The following is a 13,072-nucleotide window of genomic DNA, read 5'->3' on the forward strand; positions in this document are numbered from 1 at the left end:
TTTGAAACGACCCTTCCTTAATCTCCATTCTTCAAATGTCACAATTTATTCGTCAAATCCATCACTCAATTGTAAGGGATATTCTGAACTAATAATATTATGTGTCTGAATACTTCAGTCGTATTCGTTACAACGACTTGTTCAAGATACCACATGGCAGAACAGGTGTTCTAGTACAACATGACAAGAGGAAAGTAATAAGTGTTAAGAATCTACATGAACAAAAATGTTAATGTTCATTTGTTCAAAATCTTAATTCTGAAATCTCGTTCTTCAGCGATTGCTTTGAAATTTTGACACTGCGTTGCATTCGAATATAATAACGTGAGTTTTTATATACCTATATTATATGGATATCACCTGTGACCGGCAAATATATATATTTTTTAAAAAACAAGGCAATCTGTTGGATGTAAAAACTGAACTACAGCAACGCATGGCGGGGTACAGCTAGTGTTAATATAAGAAAGCTTGTAGGTACTGTGAATGAACGATTAATCTGTGGTAAAATAATTTATATTAAACAATACAAGACATTAAACAAGAGAGAGGGTTAGAGTGAGACAGCTATAGTCTAAGAATTGACCAATCGAGTAACCGTTCAACTGTTTGATTAAAAAGATTCTTATCGGAATGTGGTAGATCTACCGGTTTCGTCAAAAATCTACCAATATTCATAGACAAATCTTCCGAAATCTGTGAATTTATGAAAATCCACCAATACTCAAAAAATTTTCTGGCCCTAGTCTATTTTATAGTTAGTAAAAAGACGGAGCACTAATAAACATTTAAATAAATGTAAAAATATATTGCATATTTGTACAGCGCCCTAGAGGCGATTTTGCAAATGCAAATATTCTTAATATTATCAATTAGAACTTACAACTTTCACGTTAATTTTCCTGCATGATTTAACAATGTTGTTATTAAATTCTGCAAGTATTTCAGTTATATTATAGTAACAGTTGTGACAATAATAAAAACCGTCAATAAAAAATTCAAGTTTTCACATAAAAATAAGATATTTACAGAACTTAATTATAACATTATTAAATTTGATATATTGTAATGTAGTTCTACGAATTGAACAAAACTATACTTATGAAACATAAATGTTTTATTAGTATAGTTTTACTGCTCTAGTGTCCTTTTCTTGTGCAATCAAACACAGATAAAGAAATTGCAAATAATTCAAAATACAGGCATTCGAGCAGTATTGAATTGTAGAAGGTAAAAAATAATTATTATGCAGAAGATACTAGGAATGTTAAGTGTGAGACAGCGAATAATTTACAATACCCTAATATTTATATTTAAGTTAAAAAATAAGTTGCTCCCGAAATACATGTTTAAGAATGTGGATTTTAATTTCGCAATACATAGCAAATAATTTTAAGCAATAATATATAAATATATATATAAATGTAGATATATATATACCTATTTTTTTTCACCTGAAAACAACCAACTTTATTTTTGTAGGAAAAGCTTTGTTAGTGCTAAATTTCTCACTAGATGGCGTCGAGACAAATGATATCTTCATTTGTTGGTGAAATATTTTTGACTTGTCAAATATTATTATTTTTTATTGATAAACTTACGTTTATAAGACAAGGTTTTTATGCAAAGCATAAAGGATAACAAATAATTATAAGCAATAATTAGTCATCCGAAATACTAATACAAATTGAAAATATCTCCAAGGAGATTATTTTTTTATGTTTTTATTTAGTTATTAAAAAATATATTTTTATATCTACTATAAACCTAAAAAAAAATATTATAAGCATTAATTACTCGCCTGAAATATCCATACAAATTGAAAAAATCTCCCGAGTAAATTAAATTCCGCCGACGGGAATTGAACCCACACCTTCTGATGTCCGGTCAGGTATTTCCAAGGAGATATTTTCAATTTGTATTAGTATTTCGGATGACTAATTATTGCTTATAATTATTTGTTATCCTTTATGCTTTGCATAAAAACCTTGTCTTATAAACGTAAGTTTTTAAATAAAAAATAATAATATTCGCAATTCATGGCTACCTCACGAGAAACTGTGGAGATTTTAGACTTCCAAAAACAAATTTGTCGGGAACCCAAAATAATCTCTATTTTAAAGGATTTCAGATTTTAATGAACTACCGACATATGTTAAAGAAGCTAAAAGCCTTGCTGCTTTTCGTGGGTTTTGCTTAAATACTATAAATCATAAGTTTTAGATGTATTGTAAATTGTCCTCAACGTCATAAAAATAAGTTCTTAAAAGGTTTATAGTTAAATTATTATAAGCAATAATTAGTCGCCTGAAATATCCACACAAATTGAAAATATCTCCCGAGTAAAACATTAGTTTATTTAAAAAAAATTATAATATTTGACAAGTGAAAATATTTCACAAAAAAATGTAAATATATCTCGACGCCATCTAGTGGGAAATTGAGCACTAACAAAGCCTTTCCTACAAAATAAATTTGGTTGTTTACAGGTGAAAAAATATAATAAGCAGTAATTGTTGTTTGAAGTACTAGTACATATTGAATTATTTGGCGGTTTGGGAATAAGCCAACGTAGCTCAGTGATCCAGAGCACCCAATGAAGCATCAATGCAGAGCACCTGACTGGACATCAGAAGGTGCGGATTCAATTCCCGTCGGCGGCATTTATTTTCACTCGGAAGATTTTTTCAATTTATATGAATATTTCAGGCGAGTAATTAATGCTTTTAATAATTTGTTAGGTTTATACTAGATATAAAAATATTTTTTTTTTATAACTAAATAAAAACATTAAAAAATGTTTAATTTTAAAATTGATACACCCTTTACTGTTTCAACCAATCAGGTTGATTTTTCATACATGCAAGATAAACTCCAACACATGGAGAATATTATTAAATGTAGGCGTATAAAGTTGATGGGAAACTGTATCTGTGTCAGTATTCATGTATTTCCATCGATAACGATTTTATCACCCTCTCCTATAAAAGGGAAATGGCAAAATTTACTCCAGTATTAAGCATTCGGTGTTTGGTTGAGAAACAAGTGGATAAAGAAAATACTTGAAAACATTTCAGTAATTACATCAGATAACAAGTCATTATTTGGTTAGGTTATTGTGTTATTTAATATCTAATTGCAAATAGGTAATAAGAAAACAAAATGTCGGTTTTTGGGGATATTCAATATTTAATCCAATGAAGCATCAATGAAATTATGTTTACCGGTCTTTGGTTCGGCTAATTTGACTGTAAGTCGCAAGGTCTTCCCGTTCCTCGTGAAAATATTTATAAATCAGTGTTTTTCGTTCTGTGCTGTTGATACGTTTGACTGTCCGTTAACGACAATACACGTACTACTTAAAATATTTTTTTTTCGTTTAAAACTAAAACAATTTTTTTATTTTGGCCGAGAGATCGCGAATTCAAAATCCAGAGAGTGAAAACAGAATTTTTTATGTTTATTTTAGTTATGATATATGAATATAGTTTAATACCCTCCGTATAGTTAACCACTTAATATAGAAATGTCAGTTTAAATTGAAATAGCCACACAATAATAGAATATTGCTAATGTATTTAAAACCTCTTCAAATTATTCGTAATCGTAATCCTAATAATAATAAACTGGATTGCTGGCCCTTAACGAATGAACTGATAGTTTTCCTAATAAACTGTCAGTAAAATACGAATATATTGTCACGATGTTGGAATACGTGTCCAAAAAAAAACTAAAATTTTTGCATTTATTCTTTCAATATTATCAAGGCAAATGCAAGTGAATGAACACGTGTTTTGATTTACTGTGAATTTTATCAGGAAACGTCCTGAAATCCGGTTTTTGAAGAGATTTTTAATAAATTAACACTACTAGTTTTTCTCCACGCACATTTTCCATTCAAATAGCCAGGTACTTGCAACCCTTTCTCTTCACAATCTCCCTACATACTTACTTAAGCCAGTATCCCTAAAATGAGTGATATCTTTGGGTCCATTCTGTTTGGGACTCTATGAAAAAAGACATCTGGATTTTATTACAGTACAATTTACATAAACAATTATTCAAAAATAACAAGTGTTACATTGAAAATATATATTTAACCAGTTTTCTAAAGACTGTCCTTTTCATTTCCCTTTCGAATAATAGAAAGTGAATAGCTGCAAATGTGTTGCGAAATATTTACACTCCAACCTACCGAATTAATCATTTTTGGTACAGTTTTAAAAATCCGACAAAATGATTATTAAAATATATTATGTGTCATTTTTAGGAAAGTGATTAATCTATCATAACTAATTGGAAATAAAATAATTCGTACGAATATATTAATGAAGCAGTGAGAATTAAAATAAATAAAACATGGATCACAAATCAGGTGTGTATTTACATAATGTTTTATGAAAGTGGTTTTGTAATTATGATTTTTGCACGGAGAAAGGTAGTTATTATACAGGATTTTCCAATAAGAGGTGTTATTTTGAATAGCCCGCTATTTCGGTAGATGTTACTTTCGAAGCTTTTATTTTTTGACATTTGACAAGTAAAAACTACGCCATCAATAAAAATGGAACGATACACGCTTCAACAACGCATTGAAATTATTAAAATTCACTTGCGTGAATCAAATGCAAATCATCTTGAGTCATGAGGCCCATTTCCACCTCGGTGGCTTCGTCAAAAACAAAATTGTCGCATCGGGGGCTCGGAAAACCCAAGAGTTATTATTGAAAAGCCTCTCTATCTTCAATGTGTGACTTTTTGGTGCGGTTTATGGTCCGGCGGAGTCATTGGACCATATTTTTTCGAAAATGAGGCTGGAGCAACAGTTACGGTGAATGGATTGCGCTATCGAGAAATGATTAATAATTTTTCATGGCCGAAATTAGATGGTATTGATCTGGACAACAACTACTTTCAACAAGTCGGCGCTACGTGCCGCACAAACAACGAAACCATTGATCTTTTGCAATTTAATATCAAAATAACACCTCTTATTGGAAAACCCTGTATTTTAATATAAGCAAGCAATTATTATTATTTTAAATCAGCGCGGAAATGTGCACCATGCAATTCCTATGTAACAAGTGCCATACATAAATTAACAAATCAGAACCACTCTGAAAATTCATATTTTCAATTGTTCATTAAAAATCATAGAACATGATAATTAATTAGGTGTAATACAAATATTAATATGCAGGTAAATATACAATGCTGAAATTTCTACAAATAAAAATATATTATCTCATTACTAGGGAATGAATATTGCACACATTTCCCTTCTCGTATTACATGGATTTCCATAGGTCACCCCGAGTGGTTCGCTGCGTTTGTTGATTTAGCAGGAGTGCCCGGGTTCATCGGGTGAGGTGAGACCCTTTGAACTCTCCGACTGGTCTCTCGACCCATCGGAGGGATGTATTCGTATGTCCGTCACTCCTGGACACACCCAAAACTTCCCCTCCTTCCGTTCCTTAAAAAAGACCCTCAATACAGCATCCCAAAAGATGACATAGGCCCTGAAGGAAATTATTTTCCTCATAGCTGTGTGGGCTTAATTTAAAAAAAAGCAAAAAACAATAATTACTCGTATTTCTAACAAACGTTCTTTTTTTATTCATTTATAAAGCCCATACTGGCTTTTACAAACCTATGATGGGAAAAAATAAATAATTTGAACAGTAATCATAAAGTAAAATTTCCTATGCACTACGTCGTGTAATATTTTTAATTGATCCGCTATCAATAACAACCCTTACGTAGATGGCGATAAGGTTTAAATTCCCGCTTAACACCATCCGCCTGTTTTGATTTATGCAAGAAAAAAACATGGCCAAAAAGTGCATTTTATTTTATTTTGTGCATGTTCAGGAATAAATATTTAATTTTTCCAATCATTTTATAAATAATTTAATTTGCCACACTATACAATAAAATTATAACCGAAAATTGGTTCGTAAGTAGGAGATTTTGATCTTTAAAGCAGTTTTCAAAGGCCTAATACATTATTTTTTTCTGGGCTTATAAAAAGACTTATCTAAAAAATACTCGATTATTTCAAAGGCCAAGATGTATTTTACTCGCAGTATTTAATTGAAGCATCTGAAAAATTTCTAGGCGACCAAATTTTCAAACCAAAAACACATGATTTTGCATTACTACGTATGGCATCGCCTTGCCCAAGCAGAATAATTTATACTAACATTCATTATTATTATTAATGAGGTATGTTATTATAGCCTTCTTTCAACTGCATTTGAAAACATATTAAATTTCTGCGAATGTATTGCCAACTGTACGCAATGTAGGTACAAGCGAGAATCTATTATCAATTTATAATTATTATCTAATATTTTCTCAATTAAATCAGATTGTATGCGACTTCAGTGCTAAATTAATACCGATATCTTGCCAGAAAGTGGAAGAAGTTGTTTCGTTGAACCGAAAAATCAAAATGCCACATTAATGGATCAATCCACGGAATATAGTTACAAGAAGGATATACACACCTCAATAATATTAAAAATTAACCTTCATTCTTTCAGTATGTCAATTTTAAATGAATATTTCCAGCGAATTTATAATAACTTATTAACAGACAGAAGAATTTTAACATATTATTTCTATTCAAAATTAAATCTCTAATCGATAGACCTGAATTATTAGCATTCATTTAAATGAATTTACCTGTCAGACTAACTTGAAGCAAAACACTTTTAGATGTAACAATAACCTCAATACTAATTACTCTATTTATTCACCAATTTCAAGAATTCATCACCGCGCAAACAAACGCTATTGATATGTTTGATGGGTTCCATGATAACTCAACACAGTGACAATTCAACACACTTTTAAAAAGTGATATAAAGTCATTAGAAACGATGAAAAAAAAATTAAAATCTATCCTAACCTAAACTACTTAACCCAGTTAATAGAGTTTTCGCTTCATCACTTTCCATAACTTTATATAACTTTTTAAAGATGTGATGAATTATCATTTTGATGATTTATCCGGTCACTGTTTGATGTTAGTAATTACGTGATTTTCAAAAGACAACTAATTTCAGACCTATTTGCTCGTTATTAACTTTTATCATTTCTTGTATTTTTTTAAAATCTTTTCTCTATACTTTCCTACGAGTGCATCGCAAACGATGCATCACATATTTACCTGTATGCATGTACAAACGGGTTCCATGCTAACTCAACACAGTGACTATTCAATAAACATTTAAAAAGTGATATAAAGTCATTAAAAACGATGAAAAAAAATAATTTTTAACCTAACCTAACCTACTTTTAACCCAGTTAATAAAGTTTTTGTTTCATCACTTTTCATGACTTTATATAACTTTTTAAGATTTATATATTGTTATTATTTGTTGTTGTTTTAAAAATAAAAACCGTCTGTTAGCACTGCATTATGCAGTTAATAATGTAAAAACCCATTGGGGCGTTTAAATTAATAAATAAATATTAAATGTTATTTGAGGAAGATTTTTGCTGTGGCTCTTGCTAAGGTTAAAATATTGTTCAGTCACATCAGTTGGAGCGGTCACTTTAGGCATATAAATTATAATTTATATTTTTTTATTTTATAAACTCAATAACATTGTTATTCAATTACAAAAATAATTTTTATTTATGAACAAGTTCTCAGTGTAATTGTTAATTCCTTCAGGAGGCGAACTTCTTTAGAAACATTTTTTTTAATATTGAATAATAATTTCATTATAAAATTAAAATGGAATTCAGCAGATTAAACTTTTCAATATCTACTACTCGCAAATACACATTTTTCTTTGACGGCAAAAGACAAAGATTTTTAGTCTCGAAAAGACTCTAGGTTTACTGTGCACCTTCTAAAACAATACAAACAAGAAATATGCCTTTGAAATTAATTGAATTTAAGTTGGATAATGAAGCCATCATGCGTCATCTTTAAATAAATCAGGTTGCCAGGAGTATTTTCGAAATCAGTGTTTTTTAATCTACTTTGATTGCCTGATTTTTGCCACATTCTAACTTCTAACTATACATCTACCATCACGTAACGGAAGATTTTCTTTTGGGAATCTGTTGTTACGTAAATTGAAGCTAACTTAACAGTTTTTACTTATTCTGTTCAAAATACAGGCTGTATGAATTTCGCCATTGTTGTCAAGATGTGCTGACATTCGGCAACGGTGAAACGTCAAAGTCTATAAATGACAAACGGCTGCGAGACAAATTCAAATTGACCCTGCTTCAAAATATCGCATTTATATTTCTGTTTTTCCCTAATAATCAACCTGTCAAACAGTAGCTAGTGCTTTGGTTTAGCACATTTTCAAAATAGAACGCATTCATAGAAGAAGTTACCAACACCGAGATTATTGTTTTTGCTACGATGGCCACCTCTGGGCTAGAGCCCATAGACGTATGAAAATGCAATTGGCTTGAAAGAACGAATCCGCTTGAATGGTTGCGCGGTGAAAATATAGAATATAACACAACTTGTTTGAAATAGAGCAAAAATCTCTCGACAAATGATTAAGTTACATTTAACGATACAATGTGAATTTTTTAAATAACAGAACAAAACGTTTTTTTAATAATTTTCGAAGATTACTTTGCAATTTTTTTCTATCGAGGGAATTTCATATAATTACCGTTTCGGATTTACAAATGTATATGTTTTATCTTAAAAAATTACATATGTATTTTTAAGAACTTAAAAACTTAACGTATTAAAGAGATATATATGTATATATATAATTATATATACGACCGGTCAGTGGTTGAGTGGGCATAGCGCTTGGGTCTCACCCGAGCGTCGCGTGTTTGATTCCTCGGCTGGCTAAGTCCTCCATCACAACACAAGCAACATTTTCGGCTTTCTGTGGTGGTAGTAGGAGATTTTCAAACATTGTTGGGTTATTCGTGACCCGGGAATGTTTGTCTTTCTTAAAAAAAAAAAAAAAAAAATTAGTCGCCTGAAATATCAATACAAATGGAAAATATCTCTCGAGTAAAAATAAATGCGGCTAACGGGATTTGAAACGAGCGACTAATTATTTGTTATCCTTTATGCTATGCATAACACCTTTTCTTATAAACATTAATCATTAAAAAAAATTATAAAAAAATAAACACATTTATGTTATAAATCAAAAGAAATTCAGAATGTGGGGGCTTAATTAAATGACATGTGCCCCAGAGGACACGTTATTACTTTTGCAAAAATGTATTTTACAAAATACAACCCAAAATCTAATTAACTTTGATAACGATAATTTGAAATAATATTCCACTTATCTGTTCCAGTTCGTTTAGCAGTGATACTGGGAACGATGAGCTTGCTCTGTTCTGCTCAGGGAAAGGTCATACCTTCTCCAATGAATTCCGTCGACACCTGCATTTTCACCTGCGATTACTGCTTCCAGGTAAGATTTAATGACAACCAATCCAATAGGTACGCAGTAATTATTTAAAAAATATATGGATTTTTTTAATCCTTTTTTAATTAAACCCATCATAAGTACTCACTTTACAAAATAAGCACCTAAACGGGGATACACAAATATGCTCTCGAAATATAACGTCTCCACTCTTACTAACCGGCAAACTTACCTTGACCTAATGTTCTTGTACAAAATCTGTTATAAATTTATCGGCTGTCCTGGATTACTCAATCAAAAAAAATTTAAAATACCACCCAGAACGACGAGGCTTAACGACTTATTCCATGTTAGCCGGACGCGCACAAATGCTGGTGTCAGGAATCCAATCTGAAGAATGTGCGAATTGAATAATAAAAACCAAAACCTGAAGGATTCCGACATATTTTTTTATACATATTATGGTACTTTTGGTTGGAAATTGAAGTCTGTTTTCCTATAAAAAGAAATGAAAATGTGTAATTACTTCATTCATCTTTCTCTTTAAGTATTTTTTTATGATTTATATCTAAACTTGTATAAAAAATATTTGTGCACTTTTATTTGACATTGAGCATTATCTACACACAAATAATTTTTTTTTATAACTTTTCCTTATTTACCTGTAAAAAATATTTAAAATTGTTATCTACCAGTCAATCTATGAGAAATAGTTAGGATGCAGGCGAATTCTCAAGTTATTGTTTTACAAAATTATCTTTTGATTACTGTCTGTATCTGTGTTTTCTCCTTAAATAAAAAACTAAAATAAACTAAAATAAATAAAAATAGGATCTTAGTTAAAACTCAAATAAAAATTTATAATTTTATGTCATGTAGATATTAATATGACAGCAAAGTAAACAAGACCGAAAGTTGTTCCTCGTATTAATTAAAATGTCACGCAGTTTTTTTTTATAATTTGTGCGTAATGATGAGGATATTCTTAATATTTAACATATTTGCTGCACGAAGCCAAATGAAGATTTTTATGAACATATTTTCATTAGATTTCTCTCAAAAGATACAAAGTCATGTCAGTATCGGACTTTTTTTACATCCAATTGGCGGCCAAATACTCAAAGATACTAGAATTTAGAGACATTAAAAAATATGTAGTTACACGGAGAAAAATGAGTATTTCTAGAGTAAGAATCTCTTCAAATTATCTGGTTACAAACGGGATTGCAGGCCTTTAACGAATGATCATTTATTCAATAAAGGCTTTCAATCCCGTTTTTAGTCGGATTACCAATTTTTTTTTTAAAGAGATTCTTAATAAATTGGCAATACGTATTTTCTCGGTTTACATACAAACGATGAGAAAAAGCTTTTATCGATGGTGATATTTTATTATGTTATATCTTCTCACTGCCATCGAATTCATAATCTTTGCTGTTAGAAAGAATTAAGCACACAATCTACAGGTCGCCCACTGTAAGGAAACTGTAATGTTCAAATCTCAGATCCAAATCTATGAAAGAGACAAACGAAGTATGAATGAGAATGCATGATAGTGTAAACGTCATAAAAGAGTATGACTGTTGTGCTTTCTGGTCTTAGTACTTCTATTATTTTCTTCCTGAAGTGTAATAAATTCCTGTATCATCGTTGATGTATTATACTAGATTTGCCCTGTCTAGTTAATTTCATTTTAAAAATAACCTCACTTAGGAGTAATTTCACAATACAACTCTCCATCGAATTCCGCGGGCCTGTTCATAAACGTGCACGTGAACCAAATCAAAATTGGTTTAGGTTTATTTCTAGGTGAATAGGCAGTGTCTAGTAGTAATTAGTCAATGTGTAGCATGCATTACAACCGGTAAACTCTACCCATAGAATTATTATTAAACTACCGAACTTCAAGGATTTGAAGATTGGATACTTGGTAACGATTGCTATTTTTATCACCACACCTACTGAAAAACACTATACCTATGTCATAATATAACCAGTCTCCTTGTCTTTCACTGTCTTATTCCAGAATCTTATATCTATAAGGATTTTATTCACAATGTTGATACATTCTGGGTATAAATTTGCAGGAGTTTCAACGTTTTCCCTATGATCGGCAACATATTGAAGTCCAATTCGCTCAATAGACAATAGGCTAACTTTGTCGTACTTCATTTTTATCCTAAACCACCAATACCAGCTTTTCAACAGTACCTACGATAAAAACTTTTTTTTCTTTCTAGAAATTGACCCTCCTTGAATGCGCCAACGAATGTATCGACACAAACGCTCAGATGATACCGTACTGGACCAAGGCCTGTCCCGAACTAAAGCTTCCCATGTACGTGGAAGTGAATGATCTTCGCTATAACTCCGTGCCAGATATGCAGGACAACCTGATTAACAGGGAAAATTAAGAAATCAAACAAACAAACATGCAAACTAGCCAAATAAATAAACACACAAACAAACAAACAAACTAGTAAAACAAACACAAAGGGACAGGGATACAGAAACAGAATTTCACATGCCGACAAATAAACAATCATGTTATACAGCTTAGTGAAAATCAAGGAAAACCTTCCTATAAAGCCAGAAATATTTGGTACAAGCAGTCAGTCAGAAATATTTTATACAAGCAGTCAGTCAGAAATATTTTGTACAAGCAGACAGCCAGAAACATTATTTTAGGAAAATTTTATATTACCTACGTATTGTATTTTTTAAATTTTATTTCACTACAATATAATGGACTCTCCTGTATAATACGATTGACTTTCAAACAATCTATAAAATGAAAACTAATAGCATGCATCATATGACGTGTATTACGGATTGTAAGAAAATTAGGTTTAAGTGTGATAAATGATGAATTAAAATCTATTGCGCAAAAATAAAAAGGTTTTTTATTAAACAATACACATGTATTATAAATAAGCCATTAAAACAATTTAAACGAAAGCTCGTCAACATGGAAAGTAGCTGAAGGAATGTGTTATTACTAATGTTGAAAGTTGACTCAGGCGCCTTTTGACTCCGGGCCTGCTTAGAGGGTATTGATAAACACATATGACTCTGGTGCCTTTTGACTCCGGGCCTGCTAAGAAGGTATTGACATACACAAATTAAGCAAAATATTGACAAAAGGGGAGTTATTCGGTAAATAGGTAAATGCTGAAAGTAGTTTTCTTGTTATTTGTACAGAGACAGAATTCAGCAAAAATGATAATAATCCGTACCAGAGTTTAAAGTTTTAATTATTTTTATTTATTTAAATATTACATTTAATTACAATAATGATGTATTTCCTATCTCACTCGGTGTGTAACGCCTGCGTTGAGATGGCAATTTACAGAGTGGTTGTTAACAAGGTTTTTCTTTACACAATATTATGAAAATCAGTATTTTATTTTATTTTTAAATTACATAATTCGAGAATGAATGTAGAAGATGAAGACGAAGCGAGAATAATTTAAAGAAATTGAAATTGAAAATTTCAGTTCGACCAAAAGGCATAGTATACATATATATACACAGTAGGCACAAATTTTTAATATGATATGAAATACATGTTTATTGTAGGTAAACTAAAGGAATTTAATTTTAGATTAAATTTGATAATATTATTATTAAGTTCTGCAAGTGTTTTAGTTTTTTATTATTGTGACAGCTGTTTCGGCTTACAAGGCCAT

The 13,072-nt window shown here is 30.8% G+C and overlaps 1 protein-coding gene across 1 annotated transcript; it reads left to right on the forward strand.

Moving 5' to 3' along the window:
• The first annotated feature begins 3,024 nt into the window (after window positions 1-3,024).
• Window positions 3,025-12,165, forward strand: LOC149411820 (uncharacterized). The gene is made up of 4 exons (XM_089646529.1): window positions 3,025-3,107; window positions 4,271-4,375; window positions 9,310-9,428; window positions 11,624-12,165. Exons 2-4 carry the CDS (start codon window positions 4,360-4,362, stop codon window positions 11,795-11,797), a joined length of 309 nt encoding a protein of 102 aa, XP_089502655.1. The 5' UTR covers window positions 3,025-3,107; window positions 4,271-4,359; the 3' UTR covers window positions 11,798-12,165.
• The last annotated feature ends 907 nt before the right edge of the window (window positions 12,166-13,072 follow it).

Source organism: Hesperophylax consimilis, chromosome 24 (assembly GCF_061612785.1).
Source record: "Hesperophylax consimilis isolate HC1 chromosome 24, BYU_Hcon_1.0, whole genome shotgun sequence".
NCBI classification, from domain to species: Eukaryota; Metazoa; Arthropoda; class Insecta; order Trichoptera; family Limnephilidae; genus Hesperophylax; species Hesperophylax consimilis.

What these genes read in the sequence shown, in the direction of transcription:
- LOC149411820 (XM_089646529.1), top strand. An exon ending in CCTGCGATTACTGCTTCCAG is followed by an intron (nt 9,429 to 11,623) that starts GTAAGATTTAAT and finishes TTTTCTTTCTAG; the next exon opens with AAATTGACCCTCCTTGAATG.